A 25,967-nucleotide genomic window follows, 5' to 3' on the forward strand; every position below is an offset into this window, starting at 1 on the left:
ATATATATATATATATATATATATATATATATATATATATATATATATATATATATATATATATATATGTTATTTTTATTGTTTATGTAGTAATGTGTTCCCCACTGAGGGACAGTAATTCTCTAGAGAGTAAGATATATTCACTAAACCCTCTATGGTATGAATTTTATTTATTTTATTATTATATATATTTTTTAAGGAAAACATATGCATTATTCCCTTACAAAAGGGGGTCTGACTGCACAATGGGAACTGGCTGCAAATAAAACATAAATAAATAAAACACAACGTGTTATACTAAATATAGTATAATAAAGTATAATAACTTAAAAAGTGTTTTGTTGCCTCAAAGCAACGCCATTCCAGATGTTGCAGAAGTTGTAAAAATTTTAAGTTAATTTTTTTGTCTTTATAAATGATAATTTCCCTTTTTTATTTATTTAAATCCAATTTGTGAATAATATTGTATTGCCTGATAATACGTACATATGGGTAAATTAAGGGTCTGCAGAAAGTTTATAATTTTATAAATGGTAATTCAGCAAAATCTGAATTTAATTATTTTTTTATTTTTGTGTGGTTATTTGTGTGCTTTCTACATTCAAAAAATTAAAGGAATATAATTAAATATATTTGCAGTAGAGTTTTTAGCTGTTCAGCTCTATTTACTCGCTCGCGGGCTCCCTCTAGCGGCCTTCTATCTTATTTACATTTATAATGGGAAAAATGGGAAGTGGGTAGGCTCTCCATTAATCAGCTGTGGTTGGGGTCCTGAAAAAGGGCGTGACCAATCGAGAGCAATTTATAATGGCACAGTATCCCCTATTCTCAAATCCTGTCCTAGACCCTTTCGACTCTCTAATAATGAATTAATGTGGAGTTGGAATTATGAGATATATAAAGTATAGTATACAGAGTTCCTGACTGGGAATTTGTATATAAACCCTATCAATTCTACATTTCAGTGCTTGCACATTTTTTATCTGTAAGGTTTTCTATCGTAGGTCTAAATTATTGTGATAATATTTAACTACAGTGGTGGAAGCTGGTTTTTACTGGTTTATGCTAGCCTAAAACACAGCAATTGCTCTCACGCAGCATTGTGTTGTTAAAATGCATTGAACATGTCTGTGTTATTCATTTAAAATACCTAGTTTTGAGTATTTGAGTAACCTAATGTGGTAATATAAATGTAGCTTGTCTTGTATACTTACCTATTGAGATCTTAGCTCAGGTGAACAAAGGAGAAATATGATTTTCCATCACAAAAATAAGACAGTCACCAGTTAAACTAGATAAAGTGCCAAAAACAAAACTTTGATCATATACATCAATATACATACCTGCATTCCCTATAATATTACTGTCACATCCAGGAAAAAGGCAAACAGAGGCAGTGTGTGGCTACTTTATTTCATATTCCCCCAATGTAACAGTGTTTCTCTTATTGTTGATTCTTCTATTAAAATGACTTCTTTCTCCACCTCTGAGAAGAACTAGGCATCTGTTCACCCTCAAATAAATCCACTCAGATCATTGTGCAGATTTCCACTGATCATGTAATATTTAGGAAGAAAAAGTATTCATAAAGTCTAGTAATGCAAATATAGAACACAAAAAGCTGTAGATCTTCTTCGGAGCCAGTTGTCTTCTTGGGAAGCACCAGTATCTTTTCTAAGCTTCCACTATTCTGTAATTTAATAAAAAAGAAAGTAAAAATAAATCAGATGGGTATATCATTACTTACACAGTGCAATATTATAGTTTAGCAAGTGTTTATATTTCTTATAATGAGATTTTATATTTTGGTGGACATCTCTCTCAATTACAACACATTTGCTGTGATTTTCTTCATGTTCTTTAATGCAGGAACAGACCTCTGACAATGAGCTTGGTGGAACATTCAGCCTTGCCCAGACAGTTCTCCGCCACTACTTTGTATTCTCCTGTGTCTTTGGGCTCCACCATCAGGATGAGCATGGAGCAGACCCCACAGGTGTTGGTGATGTAGTAGTTGGTGTCTGTGTTGAGGCTGACGTTGTTGCGGTACCAGGTGACATGGGGTTTGGGGTTGCCTCCCACAGCACAGCTCATGTAGCACTCGTAGCCCGTTGGAGCTGTGTGTAGTTTCAGAGGGATGGTAAATTTTGGGGGTGACTGAAGGTTGAGGATCCTTGGTTCTGGCAGATTCACTACAAATTTCTCTGAGGAGAAAAACAGGATTTAATTTAGTGCCATATCAGATGATCAGAACAAATACAGAATTTATGCACATTGTACTGTACATGCTTTGTTCATTGCTCTTCTGAGGTTTATGGTAAGAAATTAGGAAACTTTTGAGCATTTGTGGATGAAAATGCTATATGAAAACTATTGATGATCAAGGGTATATTGTTGCTATCCAAAGAAATAGAGGTAGGGAATTAAGGGTGAATTAAAGGAAATTATGGGTCAAATGGGATGACTTAATATTAATATTTTTATGTTGATATTTTTTATAAATGTTCATTAATCATTTTTTTATTTAAATCAACATTATCTGTGTCTGCCTAATACATATCTGGTAATGTTACAAACTTCAGTTATTTATGTAACAAGGAAAATGCACGATAATACATAAACTTGGGTAAATGAAGGTTTTGCAGTAATTGTATCATTTTCATATCATCAAGTGATAATGAAGCAAATCTGAGCTTAACAATTTCCATACAAGAATGTACTCATTTTCTCAACAAAGAACCATATCAGATGTCTCAGCAATCAAGATTTATTTGGTTGTTTAGGAAAAAAATACTTTAATGTTACTTTTTAAAATGAAAGGGATATCATATATGGAGGTCAATGTAAGATAAAGATTTTTCAACATAATTTTAGTGCATTTCTATTGGTCCATGCATCCAGATTATTAATATGGTGTAGAGAGAAGCTACATGCTTTAATTGGTGGAGGAAACTAAAAATGGAATATACTTTATTGCCCATCCAAATCACTGAACTCAGGTTCCAATCACTTCCATGAAAACAGGTGTACAAAACCAAGTACCTGGTCATGTAGACTGCTTCTACAAACATTAGTGAAAGAATGGGTCTCAGGCTGTCAGGAGCTCAGTTAACTGTGCACTGTGGTACCGTGACAGAATGCAGCACCTGTACAACAAGTCCAGTCGTGAAATTTACTCACTACTAAATATTCCACAGCCAACTGTCAGTGATATTATAACAGAGTGGAAGAGACTGGAAATGACAGCGACTCTGTGCTCTGTCAGTGATATTATAACACAGTGGAAGAGACTGGGAACGACAGCGACTCTGTGCTCTGTCAGTGTAAAATAACAGAGCGGGGTCAGCGGATGCTGAGGAGCATAGTGCACAGAGTTCACCAACTTTCTGCAGAGTCACTACACACCTCCAAACTTCATGTAGCTTCAGAGTTAATCACTACACACCTGCAAACTTCATGTAGCTTCAGAGTTCATCACTACACACCTCCAAACTTCATGTAGCTTCAGAGTTCATCATCACTACACACCTCCAAACTTCATGTATCTTCAGAGTTCATCACTACACACCTCCAAACTTCATGTAGCTTCAGAGTTCATCACTACACACCTCCAAACTTCATGTAGCTTCAGAGTTCATCACTACACACCTCCAAACTTCATGTAGCTTCAGAGTTCATCACTACACACCTCCAAACTTCATGTAGCTTCAGAGTTCATCATCACTACACACCTCCAAACTTCATGTAGCTTCAGAGTTCATCACTACACACCTCCAAACTTCATGTAGCTTCAGAGTTCATCACTACACACCTCCAAACTTCATGTAGCTTCAGAGTTCATCACTAAACACCTCCAAACTTCATGTAGCTTCAGAGTTCATCACTACACACCTCCACTACACACTTCATGCAGTTAGAGATTAGATTAAGAAAAATTAAGTGTAGAGAGTTCAATAGAATGGGTTTGCTGCTTTCAAGACTTGTATCACCAAACGTAAGGCTGGTGAGCGGATAATTTTGGCAATAAAGTGTTTGTTTTTCATTGGACCAAAAATATAAACACTCAAAAACACTTTAGAAAATCTAAATAATAATAATAATAATAATAATAAAAATATATGAATTCCAAACCTTTCTTTTTAATGCTTCCCCATGCTGGAGACTCAGATGGATCAGAGAGCCCCATATCATTCTTAGCGAACACACGGAAGTAGTACTCTCTCCCCGGCATGATGTTAACAACAGTAAATTTGTGGTTGAACAGGCGGTCTCCTACTGTCCGCCAGTTACGCTTGAAAGAATCCCGCTTCATCACCATGTAGTGCAGCCGGTCATCTCGTTTCTCATCAGGAGATGGAGTCCATGTTACAGTTACAGTGCCCTCAACATTCTTCTCAAGTTGGACAACACCTGGGGGCTTAGGATCATCTGGAAAATTGTAAGCCACTAAATTACTTAGAATAGTATAGGTACTTCTTTGCAATCATCATTTTAAGAGCATACCAAATGGGCCATTCCCTCTTTTTACAGCATAATGTCTGTTAATTTAATCATTAAAAATTTTAAGATGGATTTGACGGATTTGCTCCAATTTGAAACCAAATGCCTGAACAGTCAGATGATGCCTGTAAAAGCTAAAGTGTTTTATAATCATCTTTGTCTCATTATAGCTCTTATATTTAGATCTTTAGAATGCTCTTCGTGTTTACCACCAGGCTCTATTGAGTTGATGAGTATCTCTCATTGACCCATTTTACACTAAATCACTCTGCAGATAACTCTGTTAACAAATCAGTCAATGAATTATGACCATTTATATCTGTAAAGCCAAATTAATATACGATCCTAAAACCAAATGAACCCATCTGAAAAGTCCTTAGCTATACCTGGCCCACAATACAGCATAATCAGGCTAATTTTTAAACCCATTCATTTTCCCAGATATAATCCAATCTTTACTCATCCAATCTTCCGCCAGAGCAGTTGGGGCCAGCCCAACTGTGAATCTTAAATATGAGACGTGTTTAATATTAACTGAATCTGAGTACTTTTAAGATATTTATGCATGAATTAGGGATGTGCCATATCGTAATGTACACGATAATATTGCAAACATTTTTGACTCTACAATTTCAATTTCAATTTAAAGCAGTTTATTTTGTATTTGTTTTGCTGTTTACTGTATTTACTTTTAATTGTTAGTTTGCAGTTTATATGTATGCATTAAATATGACGTTCTTTGTTGTTACAATACTTTATTTTTGTTGCATTATTTATTTTGACACACTATTATTATTTTTCACAGAATCTTTTTTTCACAGGTCTTGGTAAGTTACTGTTATTTACTAATTAGAAAAATGTTTATAGATTTAATGTATGGAACTGTTATATTTATAAATAAAAGTTTATTATTTGTTTCGTTGCAGTAATATGGATTTTATATTAATTAAATAAAACAGTTTTCTCATATTGACAAGAATATTTTTAGCGCAAAAGTACCCTGTAACTTTTAAGACCATATTCCCACATTCTTTTCTTCTTCATGGCCTTTTCTGTGTGATGTGGCAGTGAGATTTGTGGATCAGAACCACTGACTTGTCTCTTGTTTGTATGCATCATCTGAAAGTATGTGGTGTTTCATTCATGAATTAAATTAATGCATCAATGTGGATTTGTAAACATCATGTTGTTTGATCCATGCATTAGATTGTTGTATAGAGAAATTATAAATTTTACCAATGCATGCTTATTTCAATTACCTGTGACTCTGATTTCAACATTGTAGCTCTCCTGACCCACCACATTCTTTACAATAATGGTGTAAATGCCAGTATCTGACCATTGAGATGATGGAATCAGTAACTGGGAGCCTTTTTCAGAATTGGTAATTGTCACATGTTTGGCCACGGGTGTACCGTCCTTCAGCCAAGTGATGTCTGGTAAAGGAGAAGCCTGCGGGTAAAAATGACATATAGTTAAGTGTTCAATCACAGTTTGATCAGCAAACAAAGGAAGACTGGAGCCGGAACAAAACCAGAAACTTTTTCAGATAGTCCTGTCACAATAATTGCATTTCTTTGGGTGAGATACAGTATTGCTCAATAAAGAATTGCAATAATTAATATTATTGTCATTTTAAGACCATATTAGGCCATTGATATATATATAAATAAAATAAAAGCATCATTAAATAATTATACCTTTTAAAGAAGCTATTAACGTACTATATGATTAGTAATAGTTTGGGAGATCTGTATTGTTTAGTAAATTCTTACTTAAGGTCGAAGGTTTGTTACATATTTTTAAATGTTGTATTTTTTTAAAAACGTGTCACTAAATAAATAAATATTCTTATGCAGACAAACATACAAGTAAAAAAATGGCCAATATAAGCAAAAAAAAAGAAAGAGGTAAAGTCTGTATATTGTATGTAAAATCTGCAATGTAATGAACTTTTACTTGTATCTTCAAATACAGCTCTGGAGAAAAACTGAGACCACTTAAAAATCATCAGTTTCTTTGATTTTACCAAATTTAAACTTTGATCATAAGCCATCAAACCAAGCTGAACTGCTTGAATTGTTTGCACTAGGAGTGGCATAAAGTTATCTAAAAGCAGTGTGTAAGACAAGACATGCCAAGATGCATGAAAACTGTGATTAAAAACAGGGTTATTCTACCAAATATTGATTTCCGAATTCTTAAAAACTTTTTTTTTTGCATAATTTTTTTTTTGTTATTTCAGCCATTTCTCATTTTCTGCAAATAAATGCTCTAAATGACAATATTTCTATTTGAAATTTGGGAGAAATATTGTTTGTAGTTTATAGAATAAAACATCAATATTAATTTTACTCAAACATATACCTATAAATAGCAAAATCAGAGAAACTGTGATTGAACTGAAAGGGTCTCTGGTCTCATATACTGTATGTAAAAAGTAAGTCCTAAAATAGTAGGAAGTTAAATACATTTCCATATGGATGCCTATTTGATGTAAGCCATGCAAGTTGTTGGTGTTTGTATAATTAATATAAGTATAAAAATGACTGTTGTGGGTTATATTAACATCTTAATCAGCTTAAAGTAATGATAGGTAGCAGTTTATGAAGAGCAGTACCTCAAATCGTATGTTGACCCGCACTGTATTTCCAGATTTAACAACGATGAAACTTTTCATCTTCTTGTCAGTGAACTTTGGTTTCACTGTAGAGACAAAAGCCAAGTTATTTGATTAGTTTTCAGTTTAAATAAAGATGAACAACAATATCTAACTAACAGAAATGCATTAAAAAGTTGATTCTTACCAGGTGGAGGCATGGCGATGATGTAGTTGTCGAACCCTTGTGGGAGACCCTCTCCTCCTTCATTGGTGGCAATAACTCTTACCCAGTACGTGGCTAAAGACTTCAGACCCACTACGGTGAAGGACGTCTGGACGACGGCGCTCATATTACATTGACTCCACTCCAGCTGGTCTGTGGGTCTGATTTCCACAAAATATCCTTTTGCATCGTCTTCCACTCCATACTGCACCTTTGGCTTGGTCCAAGCCAAACATAGTGTGGTGTAACTAGAGCCAGTTACTTTGAGATCTTTAACCTTCCCAGGAGGCTCTGCGGTAACAATAACAATATGGTGTTAATATTTAATAACAATAATAATATTTCAGGAAAATCTATTTTTTTATTTTTAATCTCAAATATAGGCAGTTATCCAGGACGAGTTTTGGACGTGTCTGAAGTTTCCATCCATAGTTTAACAGTCTAATGTTGCTTAGTAGTAATAGAAGCTTACCTCACTGATAAAGACTAGCAGCTAGCATGCCTAAATCATTACACACTTGCCACAAACCACGTATAGGATCAAGCTGAGCTAGCTTATGTGTGCCTGGCACTTTATGAGGTATTGCTTCTATAAAAAAAGAACAAAAGTATGTTAGCTAAAGCAGCAACAGGCAGTCATAATGCATGTTCTCTGTTTTGTTCATGTTTTATAGATAACAGTGTGTCATCTACAGTACCATCAGAATCCACATAACCATGTCTAGTTGAGATTAACCCAGAACAAAATGCATTTTAAATAATGTTTACAATGACTGTAGTGTGCAGTTTGTGTTGTGCTATTGTTTTGTGTAGAGCAGATGTTTATGTTAGCTAACCATTTAATTTTTAAAATTTTTACTTAATTATTTATTTTATTTTAACTTTTAAAAGCATGTTGTTCACCCATTTAACTCATAGTGGTCTTTGTAAGAAACCTAATTGTTTTAGGTAGTTTCTCACTTTTAAATCTTTCTATTTCTCCAAACTTTAAACATTTTCTCGGGACAGTTATAGTTATAGTAATAATTTAGCATGATAAAGCAATGCAAAATTATTTTTGAGCACATAATCCATCCTGTATTGTAAAAACAATTATATAAAGTAAACACCATATATTACTCTTTAAAAAAAACTTCAAGAAGAAAACTCATATATCATGAATAAAAGCATTAAATTTTTTTAGAATAAGGTCATAACATTTTAAGTATAAAGTTGTAATATTTTGTAAATACATTTGTAATATATTAAAGACAAAGTAATTTATAGTTGTAATGGCACTCTATTCTCAAAATCAACTTTTTATTAAGGTTTTTTTTTGATCAACACCAATTATCACTCTAAAAAAATAAAAACAGTTGACTTTAAGAAAAAAACTCATATTTCACGAATAAAAGCTTTATTCGTTTTAAAATCAAATTATTTAAAGAATAAAGTCATAATATTTCCTGATTAAAGTCATAATATATTAAGAACAAAGTAATTTATAGTCATAATGGCACTTTATTCTCAAAATCAGCCTTTTTCCTTTTTTTATGGTGTTGCTCTAAAACACTGTCGTAGTTATTCTGACATTTTGAAAGAAATTCTTTCTTACTCTTTGGATCTCTTGCAAACACACAGTCAGAGGGGGCACTTGGTTCTCCGGGACCACAGGTGCTGATGGCAACCACTCTGAACTCATACTCCGCTCCCTCCATTACATCTTTCACTGCATACTTTTTCTCTAAGGACAACAGAAAACTGTCAGTATCAGTGAAGCTTAGAGCAGAGTAAGATCTGAGTTACTCTGAAGGATAAGAGTCCATAAGAGTAAGGCTACCCATTAACCTTTGATGGGTTCATCTGGAGGATTCACTTGGCTCCACAGGTTGCTTCCCTTCTTGCGTTTCTCCACATTGTAGCCTATGATACTGCCCCCTCCGGTATTTGTGGGTGGGAGCCACGTTAAATTAATGCAGTCCTTGAAGGCACTAACCACCTTTGGAGAAGCAGGCTGACCAGGGAATGCTGAAAAAAAATTGTTATGTTAATATATAAATAAATATAAAAATGATAATATATTAGCACAATAGTGTAGCTACACACTTTAAACAGCAATTAACTGTTAATTATTAAGAGTACTCATATTGGACATTGGATTTGAAATATATATATATATATATATATATATATATATATATATATATATGATAAATTAAAAATGTAATTATCGTGACAGGCCTATTACCCTAGCCAACTTTTTGAACATATTATATTTTAATTGTATAAAAATAGTACAAAAGTCTTACTTAAACTGTGCTCAGTGTACTTAACTGTACTAAAATTGAACTATTTTAAATTTACTTAAGTAACATTTAAACATACTACTTCATGTACGTAACCACATTTTAAATATGCTTACAGTAAAATTATAATACATTTAATGTGTATTACAACTGTATCACTATTAATAAACACCAGGTATATTAGAAATGTACTAAGAATTGATTTACATTAGAGTACATATATGCTTTTTTCCTGTCTTTTGTAAGTAGCACACTTTTAGTATACTTCATTGGGTATAAAAATATATTTTAATATACTGTACTACAATACAATGTCTTACAAATTTACTTTATTTTATTTTTTAAAACAGCAGTAGTAATTTAATTTACTTTCAAAAATAATAAATATAAATATAATAAATATTTGATTTGAGCATAATATTAATGTACTTTTAATGTATTTTGAATAAGTACACAAATCTGTTAGTATATTTACAGCATACTTAGACATTTTTCAATATGTTTTAATTACAATTAAATATAATTTTTTCCACCAGGGTAGACCATTTAATATAACTTACAAATGCTTAATGCACATTTTCAGTGGAATTAATTCTAAATTCTGCTTGATGCCTCAAATAATAAAACAAAAGGTATACAAAACACTGCTTTATCTGCTTAATGTAGAAGGAAATACTGTATCATCAGCAAAGTGTCTATGAAAAATTCACCTAATGTTCCAGCTGCGATGTCATCAGTCTCCATCATGTCACTGATTCCTTCTGAGTTCTTTGCTCTGATCCTGTAGCAGTACTTCCTTCCACGGTCTATGTCTGTGTCCCTGTAGGTGGGCTGCCCAGGGATATCTCCGATTTTATTCCAGGTGTTGCGTCCCAGCTGCTGGCGCTCCAGGTTGTAGTTCGTCACGGAACACCCACCGTCATCTTTTGGTGGACGCCATTTAAACTCAATAGCAGACAAGGAACTCTCTACTACTTCTACAGGCCCTTGTGGAGGAGCTGGTTTGTCTTAAAAATAACAAACGTTCATACTGTTAGTAAAGAAGAAGAGTTTAACAAGATTACATTTTTATATTTTTTAGTGTTTAAAAGGGAAGTCTAATAATTTATTTTTTTGTTCATTGAGAAAATTAATTTGTGGTGGTGACAGGAAACAGGAATTTGCAAATGTCTACAGTGCAAGTGTAGCTGATTTATTGTTTTCTAATGAATGTAAAATTGTGGTAGTGTGGTAGGTTCACTGCGTATTTTTTGTCTGAAACACCTCACATCTACCTCTCCAGCATACATTAGTTACTTGCAAGTGATCAGATTGGATTTGCATGTCTAGACATCACAAACATATCTAGTCAGCATCATTATTCATGTTTTGCTGCCTATCTTAGCCCCTGCACTTCTGCCACTCTGGATTTGTTAAAGTCATGGTTTTTGGTATTTTAAGAGATGTGCAAATTTGAAATCTGGAGTGTCCAGACTGAAATAATGCATTAACTGTAACCACATTTAGATTTAAATTCCATGTTGTTTCTTGCTGTCCAGACTTTCAAAAATCATTCTGGGAATAATCTAGTTAAACACTAAAATTGGGACTAGGGTAAGCAGTCTGAACATAGCCTAAATATGTTTTGGGCTATACTGATGTGACAACAAAACAATGGTAAAACAGTATCTCAGGCATCAGGCAGCCTATTTATTAAACTGCTTTTGATATCTGCATCTATGAAGTGCATTGAAGTAATCCACATGACATCTAAAGAAATTTAATTCCATATAAAAAAGGGAAATCAAATCCTGTTTATCTATGTTTTAGAAATAAAGCGCTAGACTTACCAAGTACGATGAGCTTTGATGTTGCCTCTATGGTGGCAAATTGGTTCTTGATTTTAATTTTAATTTCACCAGTATTTTTACGCTGGCATTTGGTGAGACGCAACCGACTGTGCGTTGAGGAGCTCTCGATCTTGACATTAGGGCCTTGCAAAAGCTCCTCGTCATCTTTGAACCACTGAATTTTGATTGGCTCTTTACCACAGAACGGAAGCTTGAAAGCTGCATTTTCTCCCGCTTTCACAACGACAGGTTCTGAGAACTTACCCAGGTCATCAGCATTGATTTTTGGTGGATCTGAAACAATGACAGAATTAAACCAATCACAGTCCTAAATGAGATGAGTACCAATAAATCACACAACAAAAGGATTTGGAGGGTTAGATTTAAAGTTAAATACAATGATTACTGTGTTTTTACCTTCCACACTTAAAGTTGCTTCTGATTTACGACCATCTGCTTCAAATTTATACGTCCCTGAATTTTCCTCCTCACACTTCTCGATGATTAGTTTATGAGTGGCTCCATCTTTTACAATGTTAATCCCATTCTGAGAATCCAACTAAGAATGAGCATAGAAAACATATTCAATATTCAGAGTCATGTTTCAGTTATGGTGTTACAGTGTTACAGCAATATTGTTTGTTGTGCTGCATAGAGTGTGTTCACCTTCACTTACTGCAGAATACCAGGGTTCCTCTGTAATCCAATCAATACATTTATATTACATTATATACCTTATATATTATATATAAGTTATATAAATCAAGTATTTATCATATTTTTGTTTTGCAACCAGCCAATAAACTCAGAATAAGACCATTTAAAAAATATGTAAAAACCAAATGCCACCAATTTGTATATTTAAACACACCAAACAGCAATAGATATAGCTGGGCATAGCTATAGCATTCATCTTCTGTAGTATTAGCTATAGAAGATATTATCAGTTATTTTAGGTCTCTGTGTTGCACCAAAAGTGTTTTCTCGCTATCTTGTATGTAATGTGTTAAACTCTGCTCATTTATTTCTTGTACCATGGTTTGTTTTCACTCATGTGCACACTGAGAAATTAAAATACTCCAGTTAAGGGTTTACATTCACTGAAAAATACCATTACTCATCTAAAACCCCAATCTCTTTATCTCTTGATTTTTTAACCAGATTTTTAGACCTTACTCCAGTTTAAGAAGTATCAGTCAAGAGCATTCTGTTTCCAATTATGAACGTGCATGAAAACAGACTCATACATAGACTCACAGTAACTCACAGCAATTCAGATGTAGCAATCAACATATGGATATTAAAATGTATCATTCTTTACCTTTTTACCATCTTTGAACCAATTTCCAACACAGTCCTTATTGCTGAGTTTGCAGGACAGTTCTGCAGACTCCCCAACGTTTGCAGTAGTATCTGACAAGCCACCGACAAAATAGACTCCAGCCTCTGGACAAAAAAAAAAAAAAAAAACATAATACGAGGTGACTGCTTTGGATGAACCTTGCCCAGTGTATGATTCTTGGTTGAGCTTGGCTTGAGTTTTGCTGGGGTTTTACACACCTTTGACAGTGTCCGGGACCAGTGGACCATCTCTAATGCTCTTCTTTTGCTTACTGTCTCCAGCTCCAGCTCCACCTGACCCGTCTCCACCTGTTCCATCTCCACCACTTCCATCTCCTCCTAGGCCATCTTTTCCTAATCCATCTTTTCCTGATCCATCTCTTCCTGATCCATCTACACCTGATCCATACATGCCTGAGCCATCTTTTCCCAATCCATTTTTACCTGAGCCATCTTTTCCTGAGCCATCTTTACCTAGGCCTGAGCCATCTCTTCCACTCCCATCCAGTCCACTTCCATCTCCATTGATTCCATCTCTTAAACTACCATCCCCTCCAGCTAATTTGGCTTCATTGTCCTTTTTAGCTTTGGCTCTCCTAGCTGCCTCCTCCCTCTCCTTCTGCAGTCTGGCCTGTTCTGCAGCCAAGCCATCAGCATCACCTGCACCACTGCGTCCTTTCCCACGGGCATTTGGATCATCTACAGTAGGTACACAGAAAAGTATAAAGAAAATAAAGAAGATTAATAGTGTTCATATATTTAACTTTTCATATTTGTGTGTACAATGCTATGAATGACTGGAACCCTAAAAAAAATAAATCTTTAACCTTTACCTTTAACAGAGAGAGAAGCTTTGCTTAACTTGACACCAGCAATAGCTGCATAGACGCCCTTGTCTTCTGGTTTACAGTTCTTCACCACCAATCTGTGAGTAAGCATGTCCTCTGATACAATGATGTCATATTTATCTCCATGCTCAACAGAGACATCATTGGCATACCAGGTGATTTTTGACACAGGACCAGAGAGAACACACTCAAATGAAGCGTCCTCTCCTTCAACAGCTTTAGCGTCTTTCAGCATACCATTAAATTCCACATCAGGAACTGAGGAGAGATATGAGGGGTACATGTTGACCAGTATTATAATTAACATTTTAGCAAATAAGTGTTCAGACAAGATAAATATGAACCTTTGAACACTGTCCATGCAGTCAGAATATTATGACCACCTATTTTTTCCACAATTATAATATATTTATATTATATTATTATCTTATCAGCTCCACTAAGCATAGCAAGCACTTACAGTAGTTCTATAATTACAGACTGTAGTCCTGTATCTGTCACAATACAGTATTCTGGTCATAATATTCTGACATGACTGTACATTTTAGGTGAATTCTTACTTTCTAGGCCAGTTGAGAACATGTTAGTATCCTCAACGTCCACCTGATACAAGCCAGCATCATCTGGGCCAACATTATTGATGCTGAATTTGTATTTATCGCCAACTTTCGTCATATTGTGTTTGGAAGAATCGTCAGCACCATCACCATAGTCGAGCATTTCACCATCCTGCAAAATATCACAGAATAGTATATTAAGATTTGTTCATCAGTACATTTGGTGTATAACAATAATACTTCTCTTGGCGCAGAGCTTGCAATCAGCTGCTGAGGCCCCAAAAGAGCATGATTGTCTTGCTCTCTCTCGGTGGGTAGATGGCCCTCTTTCCTCACATCACTCTTAGGGTGATGTTGATCAGCCCAAGGCATCTGTGAGCTGATGTATCGGAGCCGAGTCGCTGCGCTTTACTCCGAGTGCGCTGTAATGCTACTTGGCAATGCTGCATCAGAAGCATTTTGCCTGACTTCACACGTGTTGGAGGAGGCATGTGCCACTCCTCACCCTCCTTGTGCTGTGGCATCACTAGTGATGGGGGATATACAGCTGGCTAGCAGCTGAATGGGTGGGACAATTGAACTCTTAAATTGGGGTAAAAAATGGAATAAAAAGGAAAATAAATGCATCCCTTTCAAAATGCATCCCAATTTCAAAGAAAAACAATGGTATTGACAACAGACACCCTTCCACAACAGTGCGTGTAAATTGTGTTTAGAGGCCCTCTGACATATAAGATATAATTTTCCTTTTTTTCTTGCCTCGGTACAGTTTTAATTTAAGAAACTTAATTGATATATAGGTAGAATCCACATGTTTAGGGTGCTTTAGTTTAGTCATTTAAAAATTACACCACTTTACATTCATTCATCCATTAATTTTAAGGCACCATATGTTTGAAACATATGACTTCACCGCTGTTTGTGATATTAGCTTCAGTAGAGCTGGTATAAGCTTGTGGAAAGTGCTGTACCCAACACGTACCTGTCCAGTTCTAGCCCATGCTTACACTTGATGATGACTAAAATATAATAGCTCTGGAAAATTGTTAAATCTGGCTGCCATATTTGGGTCACTTTTGTCCCAGAATGCACTGACTATTGACTGACTATTGACCCCTAGGTGCCAGTATTGTCTTCCAGGTAGAAGGATCTTCTATAATATGATATGATCTGATAGCAGCTGGTTTGGTTTACCTGGTTTGGTTTCTCACTACAAATACCCACAATGTGCATTAATGCATATTTTGAAGGATATGAAACACTTTGCTAAAATGGCCATTAACATCTATTCAGACAGTGTATGCTTCATACTTAATACTGTATTTTGTACATTGGAGACACTGGACAGCTTTACCTTGTAGAGAAAAATCTTGCTGTTTGGATCCTTAAGCTTCATGTCGAGTTCAAATTCAGCATTTCCACTGGTCCTCACTTCAATCTGTTTCACGTTTTCTACTTTTTCAACAACCTTCAATAAAAGAGAGTCTACAATCTGCAACTGTATAACAATGATGGAAACCATGGCTCTTTAAAAATCGTTATATATAAAGCTGCTGATACCTTTGTCTGTTCTTCCTCTAACTCCTTTTTCATCTGGTTAAGTTTCTTTAACATCCAACGATAATCAAACACTCCAAAATCACGGCAGATCCGTTCATAGTCCTTTTTCTGGGCGCTCAACATCACCTCCCAGAACTTTGGGTTAACCTCTCCCTCTTTCTTGGGTTTTTCTTTTCTCTTCTTCACAATTCTGCATAAAGATAATAAATATATCCAATATACAAACACAGACAATCTGAATTAGATTTATCTACATTACACAACATCATAACATATTGATCCCTTAAAGGTAATATATGTTATACTGTACACAGTTTTCTTCAGCATCTTTCTGAAGTCTTCAGGCTCTTTTTGCTGTGGAGCTGAAAAAAAGAATAAGCTAATAAACAAAGATTGAATACCTAATCAGCTCAATTATATGTCAGTGATTTGGGTGTACCTGGTTTCTTTTTCTTGAATCCAACTGAAAGAAAAGAGAATGATAATACGTTTGGAAACACCAGGTGTGAGACTTTGTTTTATTATTGCTGTGAATGCAATTTATTTCTTACCCTCAATAACATTCAGAGTAGCTGTGGAAACAGCTTTTCCAAACTGGTTTGTGGCAAAACATTTGTAGGTGTCTGCGTGGTCTACAGTTACATTTGGTATCTGTCGTGAGTTAAAAGAAAGAAAAAAAGAAAGGAAGCTGATGTAACATCACTGGGTAGCCAAAGCGCTCAGAGGATAAAGCAGCACCCAGCTCTAAAAAAACAGCTAAAAGCGGCCTGTGCTGACCAACAACACACTGGAAGTGATTTGTGGAGAGTGTGAGTGACAGTAACTTGCAGTAGTGTCACTGTTCATCTTAATGTATGGTTTGTTATGGTTACTATGGTTATTTTGTAACAAAAAACATGTTCACAAAATGTACATTTTTAGTATATCCAAGTATTACAAAAATATATATACAATGGCATATACATTCACAAAATTATACATTTCATTTTTTGTATAGGATTAAGTTACAATAACCTTTACAGAATCTGCTTTACCTTATAAATGACAATTCAAGTAGTATTAACTCAATCTGGAGAAAAAAACTCCTTTTAAACCTGTCCACTAGGAAAATAGATAAATTAAAATAATTATGCCTCCTGGGAACTTTACAGAGAAATTATATAGTTAGCACAGTTTAATTAATGCTACTTAGCAGGTTTAACTACCTCAGCCAATGAAATCACGCATCTTTAGCATGGCCAGAGCTGTTTATGGCGAGTCTTACCACTTCCTGTTTCCCATGTAATATCAGAAAATTTCCGCTACTATAACTCTAGAGGGAGCTCGCGAGTGAGTCCTGTATGAATGTAGGCAAATGAAGCTGAAAGCTAAAAATTCTAATTAAAAATAGTAATTAACTAATTGTTCCCAGTATTCCTTTAATTTTAGAAATTACAATTATGTATTTTTCCTAAAAACTAAAGAAAGCCTACCTGTAAATTTATATTTTTCTACAATATTCAGATTTTGGGCATTAAACACGCTGGCATTACTGATGCTGTGAGCTGATTGGTTGGTGCACAGCACTGGTATCAAGTATCAGCTGTAGTTTTTTGAAGGTTTATAACGGGACTTGTGTTCATAAGTATATATTTCAGTATAAAAAATCACCAGGCATTTATAAACTCTGATTACATATTAAAAAGTAAATATGTTTTAACAGTTTCAGTAACAAAGCATGTTTTAAAGAGAGCTGTATTAACTCAAAATAAACTACAGTTATCATATATATTTATGTACATGTATGTATATATGTGTATTTATTGCTGTGGTTTTCCAAAAAAATAAATAATACAAAAATCCATAAAAACAAAAATGTTTTTTTTTTCTTAATCAAATTCAGGACTCTCTTCAAGTGGGTATTCTCCTCTGTAGAGTTTCTCTGGCATTGAATTGCTAGTTCTCCTGTGTTTAGTTTTGGCGTGCTCCTGTGGCAAAACGTGTTTTTAGAAAGCAGCCAGGTGAGTCTGCGTTTTTTTCACGGTAAGAAACTGTGCAATACTTAATCTAAAAATGTTCCATATTGTAAAGAAAATGTTTATAAGAAGCAGTCTGCCACCTTTGAGCAGAGTGACCCCTGATATCTGTGTGGTATTTCGATTCGGAGGCAGTTTGAATGTATTGGATTTAATATGTTTTGACTTTAATATGTTTTGACTTCACTGATATTTGTGCTATAAACACTGTATTTGGTTGACACGCACACACACAAATTTAACGTTTGTGTTATTGTCTAAGTCTAACCAATGGTAGACATTAAGTTACTTAAAAACAAAGAGGGAACAAGCTAATCTATCACACCTGCTGCACGATGAATGCAATGTTTTGCTCTTAATTTAAACCAGCTGGCATTTCAATGTTGAATCAATGTTGGATTTGGTGTTTAATGCTGAAAAATAAAATCAACATTGATATGGCAACGTTGTTTCAACTTCGTAGGTTCAACCTTTAATAAACCATCACCTGCTGGAAAAGTGTATGCCATGAAGAAAAACTAACAATTTTATTTTTATACTCTGTCTCTATTTGCACTTCAAGCATAGTCTTAATATGACTGGTTGTGGTTATGCGTCGTTAAATTACAAAAGATTTAGGAGAAAAAAAAAACACACAAACCATAGGCTTAATATGACTGGTTGTGGTTTGCACTTATTGTTTGCACTATATAAGACCTAGAAAAGTTGTATTGTTATTTTTTATTCATATTTTTATTTCTATTTCTTATATAATCAATGTGTGAGAGAAGCCAGTCTGTTAAGTTTGAGTAATATGATTTTGTAAAAAAAAAAAATATATATATATATATATAGTTTTCAATTTTTCATTTTTAACGTTTTCTATTTTTAAATCTCGTCTCGTCTCGTTCTCGTGAACCCAGTATTGTTGCTCGTCTCGTGATATTAGTGTCTTGTCACACCCCTACTAAACAGTATGAATTCAACATTTGATCCTAAATACACAACAGTATAACACATAGCACATGAACATACCCCCAGAATAATTGGTGCCAAATTAAGAGCAATTACTGCAAATGAAGCAAAACCACGTTTTTTATCCCTCTATCCAACCATGTTTTTTTTTTAATTGCATGTGATTAAGTGTAAAATACTGATTCAAAAGGCTGAAGGTTGAGGACTTTATGTTGATTCAATGTTAAAATAAAAACAAATTGCACAACCATTCTACAATAAATGTTGTTTCAACGCTGAAACAACAGCAGACATTACTTTGATCATATTTCAACCCTACTTTAACCTCATTTCAACATTGAAATTCAGTTGTGTGCCAGCTGGGAAGGTTTTAGAATTCCAAGTTTCTTAATTGGTCAATCAGTCTCTCTACTAAAAGGCCCAGTGTCCTGTACAAATGGTATAGCTCTATCTGAAGTGCTTTTTTAGTGTGAGATTAGACTTAATCTGCTCTTGGAAACAGGCCCAGTAAAGACCACAGGCTGTTTAGATAAGTGTGGGTACATTTACATTTACTGTCCGTTACTGAGGTAATGTTGCTGTGGTTGTGGGAGGTGTGGGATGTAGATGTGTTGCTTTTCTATTATTTTAGACATTTTGTGACTGTCTAGTAAAGCCGCTGTGAGAGAATAACATTTTAAATCAAAAATTGTCATTAAATGTCCTTATAAGTATGTCTGTATGTATGTCTATAAAAATAATTATTTGTATTTTTTTTACCTCCAAAATATGTTCTCCAGTTTTTTCATCGAATCTTGTTTTATATTTCTCTGGATCTGAGGTGTCCCCTTTGTTTCGTGCCCAGGTTACGGTGGGTGTTGGCTCTCCTGTTGGTACTGCTTTGAAGAAGGCCAATTTTCCTGCAATCAGGTAGGACATTTTTTTTTTCTTGAAGGTGGATTAAACCATGCATATAATATAGCTTTATTAATGTGGAAGCTATATTCCTGATTTGTGAAAATATTTGAGCTGATGTTGTGTTTAGAACTTTTTTTTTATGCTGTTGGTGTACCCAAAACTAGTTTCTTTAACATAATTCCCATGCAGTACTTCTATATAAAATGCTATTTAAATTTTTATTATAATCAGAGTGTACTGCATATCCATAATATTTTGGAGAGTTACATTTCATTGAATAAAAAGTTTAATTTATTAGGTAAAATGTTTTTAATGTTATGCTGCAGAGTCATGCAAACAGAAAGAGCTAATAAATACCCTCCTGTGTAGTCGTGGCCATGGGTTTTCTGCTGAAATCTGGGGTAGTTTTTCCAGGTGGGAGGTTTTTGACATACTGTGTGATCATAACACCTGGCACTCTGGATCGCTTCTTGATTGCCACTTGTAACATCAGGGAAAAAAATTATAATGAATTAAACATATTATTTGTATTATGTTGCAACGTTTACACTTCATCTATGGCGCACATTTTATTTTTTTTCTCACAGTTTTGTACCACATAATGACATCAGTATCATATTAAAAATTATAACTTACTGCTGCCACAAGAGAGCAGCACCTCACTACAGAGGCAGACCTAAGTACATACAACCTTAATGGAGCATTCAAATGTCTGTTGTACAAGTAAAAGTATAACCAGAGGTGGAAAAAGTACTGAAAATTGTAATTAATACCTTTTACTTTGCTAAAATTCTACTTAAGTAAAAGTAAAAGTACCCATCTAAAACTCTACTCGAGTAAAAGTAAAAAGTACTCAATTTAAAATGTACTTTGAGTAAAAGTTACATAGTTACTTTTAATTATTTGATGTAAAAAAACTATTACTCCACATAATAATTTGGACCTTTCAGGCAGTATTTGTTCAGACCACCCCATAAAACAAGTGGTATAGGTTTCTATGATCCATTTTTTTTTCTTTACTATTAAAAAGTTATGGTAATATAGGAAACTATAAACTGTAATTTGATAGTTTTACAGGTCATTATTATTTTTTAACTTGCCATTGCTATGCTTTAACTGCTACTTACAGGTTTTTTTAACATTCAAGCAGATTGTTTAATGATAAAAGTAGGTTTGGTGTGGAAGTTTTGAAAGCTGACAGCTCTGTCCGGCGGGACACATTTTGCGTTGCATGAGGACGTTATTGCCTCGTTATTCCACGTGCGAGCATCCGTGCCAATTTTTTTTTTTTAATTCAGACAATTGTTTTTTTTTCCCCTCAGCATTTTTTTTTACTCAGTAATTGGGAGTTTTTCAATGTAGCGAAGTAAATTACTTGTGTCAAAATGCACTTGAGTAAAATTACCTATTTTAAAAACTACAAATTACTCATAAAATCTACTCAATCACAGTAACTTGAGTAAATGTAATTCATTACTTTTCACCTCTGCGTATAACAAATAAGTGAAAACAAATAATAAGTAATTTGATAATAATTAGTAAGTTGTTTCATTGTTTCTGGTATGTTAATAAACAAAATGTAATTTTGCATAAAACTGTGTTGAGACAGGTTCTCTGTTATAGATTTGTTGAGTTATTTCTATTGAAAAAATGTGTGATCATGTGACTAGGAGTGCAGACCTTTGCAAGTGTATGTCATCTAAAAGAAACAAGCAAAAAAAAAAAGAAATCAGGGTTTCTCCTACCTGAACCAGGTGGCAAGTCATCATCACCTAAATGTTTGGCATGGTGCACATGGTGAACAGAGACAGGGAAGACAGAATTCACAAACATTCAAACATTTCTATAGAGACACTGCAAGCTGAATAAAGACATGTCGACAGGTTAAAGTTGCAAAACGATGAAAACAGACACACACAGACTGACAGAGAAATGCTTATAAATTATAGTTTTTCATATGACTGAAAAAATAAGGTCTTATACAGTAGTATAATACACTGCATGGCCAAAAAAAAGTCGCCACCTGGATTTATTAAGTAAATGATGTGGGGTTGATGCTGCAGTTGGTCTGCAGGTCTAGGTTCAGCAACAGTATGTGCTGAAAGAATGAGGTCAACTGACTACCTGAATATATTGAATATAGACCAGGTTATTCCATCAATGGATTTGATCTTTTTGGAGAAAGCTTTGTGCAGAGGTCAGACCCTACTATCATCAATGCTGCTACAAGATCTTGGTGAAAATTTAATGCAACACTGGATTGAAGTAAATCTTGTAACATCGCAGAAGCTTATTGAAACAATACCACAGTGAATGTGAGTGGCAATCAAAGCTAAAGGCGGTCCAGTGAAATAGTAGTGTGTGTGACTTTTTCTTGGGTGGCGACTTTTTTTTTTTTTGCCCAGGCAGTGTGTATATATGCAGCAACAATAATAATTTTAATAAAAAAACAACAAAAACAATAAATAAAATTAATATATAAAAAACAATAAATAAACTAATAGAAAAAATAAATAAATAAATAAAATAATAGTAAAAAAGTGTTGAGCAACGTAAGATAAAATGACTGTCTTAATGATCATATTGAGTGCATTTTTTTTTATTTGCATTTGTATTTTTTTTTTTTTTTTTATATGTAAATTTTTGCAACCTCAACAGTCAGACAGTGTTATGGTATAGTTTGGTATCAGTTGAATTAGTTGAGTGCAGTACAGGCATTGCACATCTCTTGTGATCACTATACACATAAGCACACACCGAATGAAAAGTAAAAGTTTCTACAAAATAAAACATCCTAATGCAACAACAGTAACAACTGAAACATTAGCTCCCATGCCATGAGTAAAAAAACGGTAAATAAAATGAGAATGGCTATAACAATTGAAAGAAAATCAAAAAGAAAATAAATAAAAAAGAAATAGAAATAATAGAAAAAATTAAACGTATCAATGTTGTAACCCCTATTGAACTACTTAGTATGTTCAAAGCTCTGGATGATTCCCTGTAAAGTTCTTGATTTCTTTAAAAAGGTTTTCAATATGTTGTGATTATTTCCTCATCACTAATCATATCCAAATCCTTTTAAACATTTGTCAGCAAGGTAAAGTGTATGTGTTAGCAGCTTATTAATACACATTTTCATTTATTACTGTGATGATGGTACTGTTTTCAATGTATTTTACCATAGTATTGGTTCATATCAACTGAGTTTGGCCGAATATAACAGACTTACCCTCCCCCATAGGAGCACCTTCTTTGGGCATCTTGAAAAGTCCTTCCTTTTTTCACAATTCACAAAGTGTTTTAGATCTGTAAGAAAACATATGTATATTTTAAGCATTGCTGAGTTCAGAATAGGTATTACTAAGAAGTCCATGTCTAGATATACACTATACATCCAAATCGTTGTGGACATACTTTAAAATTAATATATTCGGCTACTTTAAGTTGCACCAATTGCTGACACAGATGTGCAAAGACACACACACACACACACACACACACAGCCTGTCCAGACCCTGTTAAGTAACATTTCCAATAGAATGGGGCTGTCTGGAGCATGCCTAAAGCTATGAATGGGCTACAGGCATACAAACCCCCTGAGCATTGAGCTAAGGAGCAGTGGACCTGTCTTCTCTGGAATGGAACACAGCACTATTTCAGTACTTTTGAGTTTGAGTTGGGGAGTCAGGGATTCTGAACTCACTAACATTCTTGTTGCTGAATGCACTCAAATCCTCACAGCAATGTTCAGTGCAATCATTTAGTTCCCCGCGGGCAATGCTGAAATCACTATTACAAACTGTACAGTGGGCAAGACTTTCCTTGTTTTTGTATTTTTTACCAGACATGGATATTGAGATTAGGGGTGGGCAATATTATATCGTATACAATATATCGTGACACAGAAATATCATGATATTAAAAATGCATATCGTGATAATAGGGCTGTTCGGTCTTAAAAGTAGTCTATTATTTACTGTGAAGCTTTAGGTGTATTTATTGTATAATTGTTTTAGTTTGCAGTTTATATGCATGCACTAAATATTCTGCAATATTATTTGCTGCATTATATATTATTATATATTATATATATATTATAATATTATATATTATTTTATGCTATATTATTTATTTTCCCACATTGATTATTCTGTTATACTATTATACTATATTTCTGAAATGAATGAATTATTTTAGTTTTCCTATATCGCCAAGTGTATCGTTATCGCAAAAATACCCTGAAATATTGTGATATTATTTTAGAGCCATATCGCCCACCCCTGATTGAGATGTAAAATAAGTTTTTATGGGAGCCATGATGCTCCTGAATGCATCCCATCCAGAAGGGGAAAAAACATTGCCCACCCACAGTAAAAACTGATTGGCTGACTTACAAACTCTTTGCAAAGAACAGGCCAATCAGAACCCTTTTTGTTTTGTATGCGCCTCTCTCGCTCTCCCTCTCTTTCACAAATGCGATTGGGTAAAGAAGTCTGTGTTGCCTGCTTGTGTGTTTGTGGCTCGTTCTAGATTCTGAGAGATTTTATGTGACTAGTAGGCATCATGCAGCCGTTATCGATATTCGGTAGACTCCAACAACTTCCGGGAAACTGAAGAAGTCTGGTTAATAGTAAAATATTTTTAAAGTATAATTGAACATGTTTATGAGAAATCTTAAATTGGTCATTGTGGTTTACAGGATGACTATGACTATGAAACAAAACCCCACATTTTAGCTAAACACCAGGGAGATGCAGGGAGATTTTAGATGTTTTTTTTTGTGAATCACATTAAGTGACAATGTGTCTAAAACCTCAATGGCAAGTCTGTGCCACTTTAGAGAAGAGCTGCCTGTGGGTTGGCAGACTCTTGTGTACGAAGACATGAAATATGACACTCAATCTGATGGCCATATTTCTTCAGTAGCCATGTTAACATAACATCATGAACTGCTTCTTCTTCTGCCTCCAGATTATGAATTAAAGACTATCTGTCTTCTGCAGGAAGTTAATGTTAACATGTGTTTGTGTCACCTTCTGAGATTTAGATAATTTATGTGAAACGGTCCAAAAATGGAAACATCTTGTTGTTATAACCACAACCTAATGAGTAACAGAAAGTAGCGCCTTTTCTCAGCTGTGACCTTCAAAAAATGAGCCAGTAAAGATATTTTAAGCTTTTGATTTGATACATGTTGCATGTGGAGTAATATAAGACTGATAATAAAGCTTTTAATTGCATTCTAGGGTTCATAGGATCCTTTGCAATGTTTTTCAGTCTGTAGGGGGGCAGCTACTTATCCTCTGCTTTTGATAGGTCACATACCTCATAAAACTATTCGAGATATGCCTGGAGAGCGATCACAAGTCATCTACAGATTATGATTTATTTATAGATAAATGAAAATTCTAAATGGACGTCAATGAGAGAATAAATTAAAATTGATATACAGTATATACTGAAACTGGGCATCTTCTGTGTGAATATGAATTTACATTCCTGAACATGCAAATAGGTTGTATCCAACAGCTTCTGGTAGTGTGTGAAGAAAAGAAAAAGTAATGCAAATCACATAAACAGTGGAAAATGCTACAATATACGATGAAGGTTTGTTTTCTTTTTTTTTTTTTTTTTTTAGCATAAAGACCAGTTATTGTATCTCCACAACTTGCGTAATGCATGTCAAACCCTTAATGCTGAATATTATCTTGGGTGTTTTGTAAAAAGAAAAAGAAAAGACTTCCCAATTAAATGATGTGTCAAATGCAGAATAGTCACATTAGTGTTTTATTTTATTTACAATAATTTCAGTTTGGCATAACATTACTCATGTTGTATTAAAGCCACTTAAGGTATTATACTCTCTTCTTTACCTCTTATCTAACACCTAACATGCCCCATATTCCTGAATATATGACAAAGATATTCTTAGATTTTAGTTTTTAGAGCTGAGAAGGAACAAACGATTAATTTATCTAGTTGTCACTGGATGCTACAATTAAAAGACAATAAATTATTTATTTAAATAACTCACCCTAAAATCCTATTCTTCTTTGTTTGGTTGTCGTCTCTGGACTCCAGAGTATAGTGCGACTCTTCCTTGTACAGGAATAAAATATTGGTGGGCTGCATGGAAACCCTATAGGCGGTGGAGCCGATCAGCTGCAACATTTAAGGATTTTATTTGGTTGAGGCTTACGTTAGGGAGGTGGTCCTGCACATAGCTATATTCATATTTCATAATAATAGACGCAAGCAAAATTTGAGCTGCCAGAGATGATCATACAGATGCACTACAGGTCCAAATGTTTGTGAAGATCTCTTCTAATGAATGCAGTCAGCTCCTTTATGTT

General features: G+C 34.3%; 1 protein-coding gene across 1 annotated transcript; it reads right to left on the bottom strand.

Annotated features, from left to right (window-relative positions):
- Positions 1-1,392: 1,392 nt before the first annotated feature.
- LOC103031843 (immunoglobulin-like and fibronectin type III domain-containing protein 1) lies at positions 1,393-25,734 on the bottom strand. Its single transcript, XM_049479169.1, has 24 exons — positions 25,649-25,734; positions 22,844-22,920; positions 21,357-21,383; positions 19,969-20,091; positions 19,474-19,613; positions 16,297-16,396; positions 16,185-16,208; positions 16,056-16,107; positions 15,746-15,935; positions 15,540-15,653; positions 14,189-14,357; positions 13,614-13,886; positions 12,761-12,885; positions 11,857-11,998; positions 11,440-11,733; positions 10,321-10,617; positions 9,153-9,332; positions 8,920-9,048; positions 7,308-7,616; positions 7,121-7,206; positions 5,760-5,952; positions 4,132-4,428; positions 1,878-2,204; positions 1,393-1,690 (listed from the first exon to the last, which is right to left on the bottom strand). The coding sequence occupies exons 2-24, from the start codon at positions 22,872-22,874 to the stop codon at positions 1,686-1,688; spliced, it is 3,627 nt and encodes a 1,208-aa protein (XP_049335126.1). The 5' UTR covers positions 22,875-22,920; positions 25,649-25,734; the 3' UTR covers positions 1,393-1,685.
- Between the last annotated feature and the right edge of the window lie 233 nt (positions 25,735-25,967).

Source organism: Astyanax mexicanus, chromosome 5 (genome assembly GCF_023375975.1).
Source record: "Astyanax mexicanus isolate ESR-SI-001 chromosome 5, AstMex3_surface, whole genome shotgun sequence".
In the NCBI taxonomy this organism is placed as follows: domain Eukaryota; kingdom Metazoa; phylum Chordata; class Actinopteri; order Characiformes; family Acestrorhamphidae; genus Astyanax; species Astyanax mexicanus.

What these genes read in the sequence shown, in the direction of transcription:
- LOC103031843 (XM_049479169.1), bottom strand. Translation starts at nt 22,874, where the DNA reads ATGCCCAAAGAAGGTGCTCCTATGGGGGAGG. An exon ending in ATCAAAGCTCATCGTACTTG is followed by an intron (nt 10,618 to 11,439) that starts GTAAGTCTAGCG and finishes GTTATTTTTAAG; the next exon opens with ACAAACCAGCTCCTCCACAA. An exon ending in GTTTGCAAGAGATCCAAAGA is followed by an intron (nt 7,617 to 8,919) that starts GTAAGAAAGAAT and finishes TTGTTACCGCAG; the next exon opens with AGCCTCCTGGGAAGGTTAAA.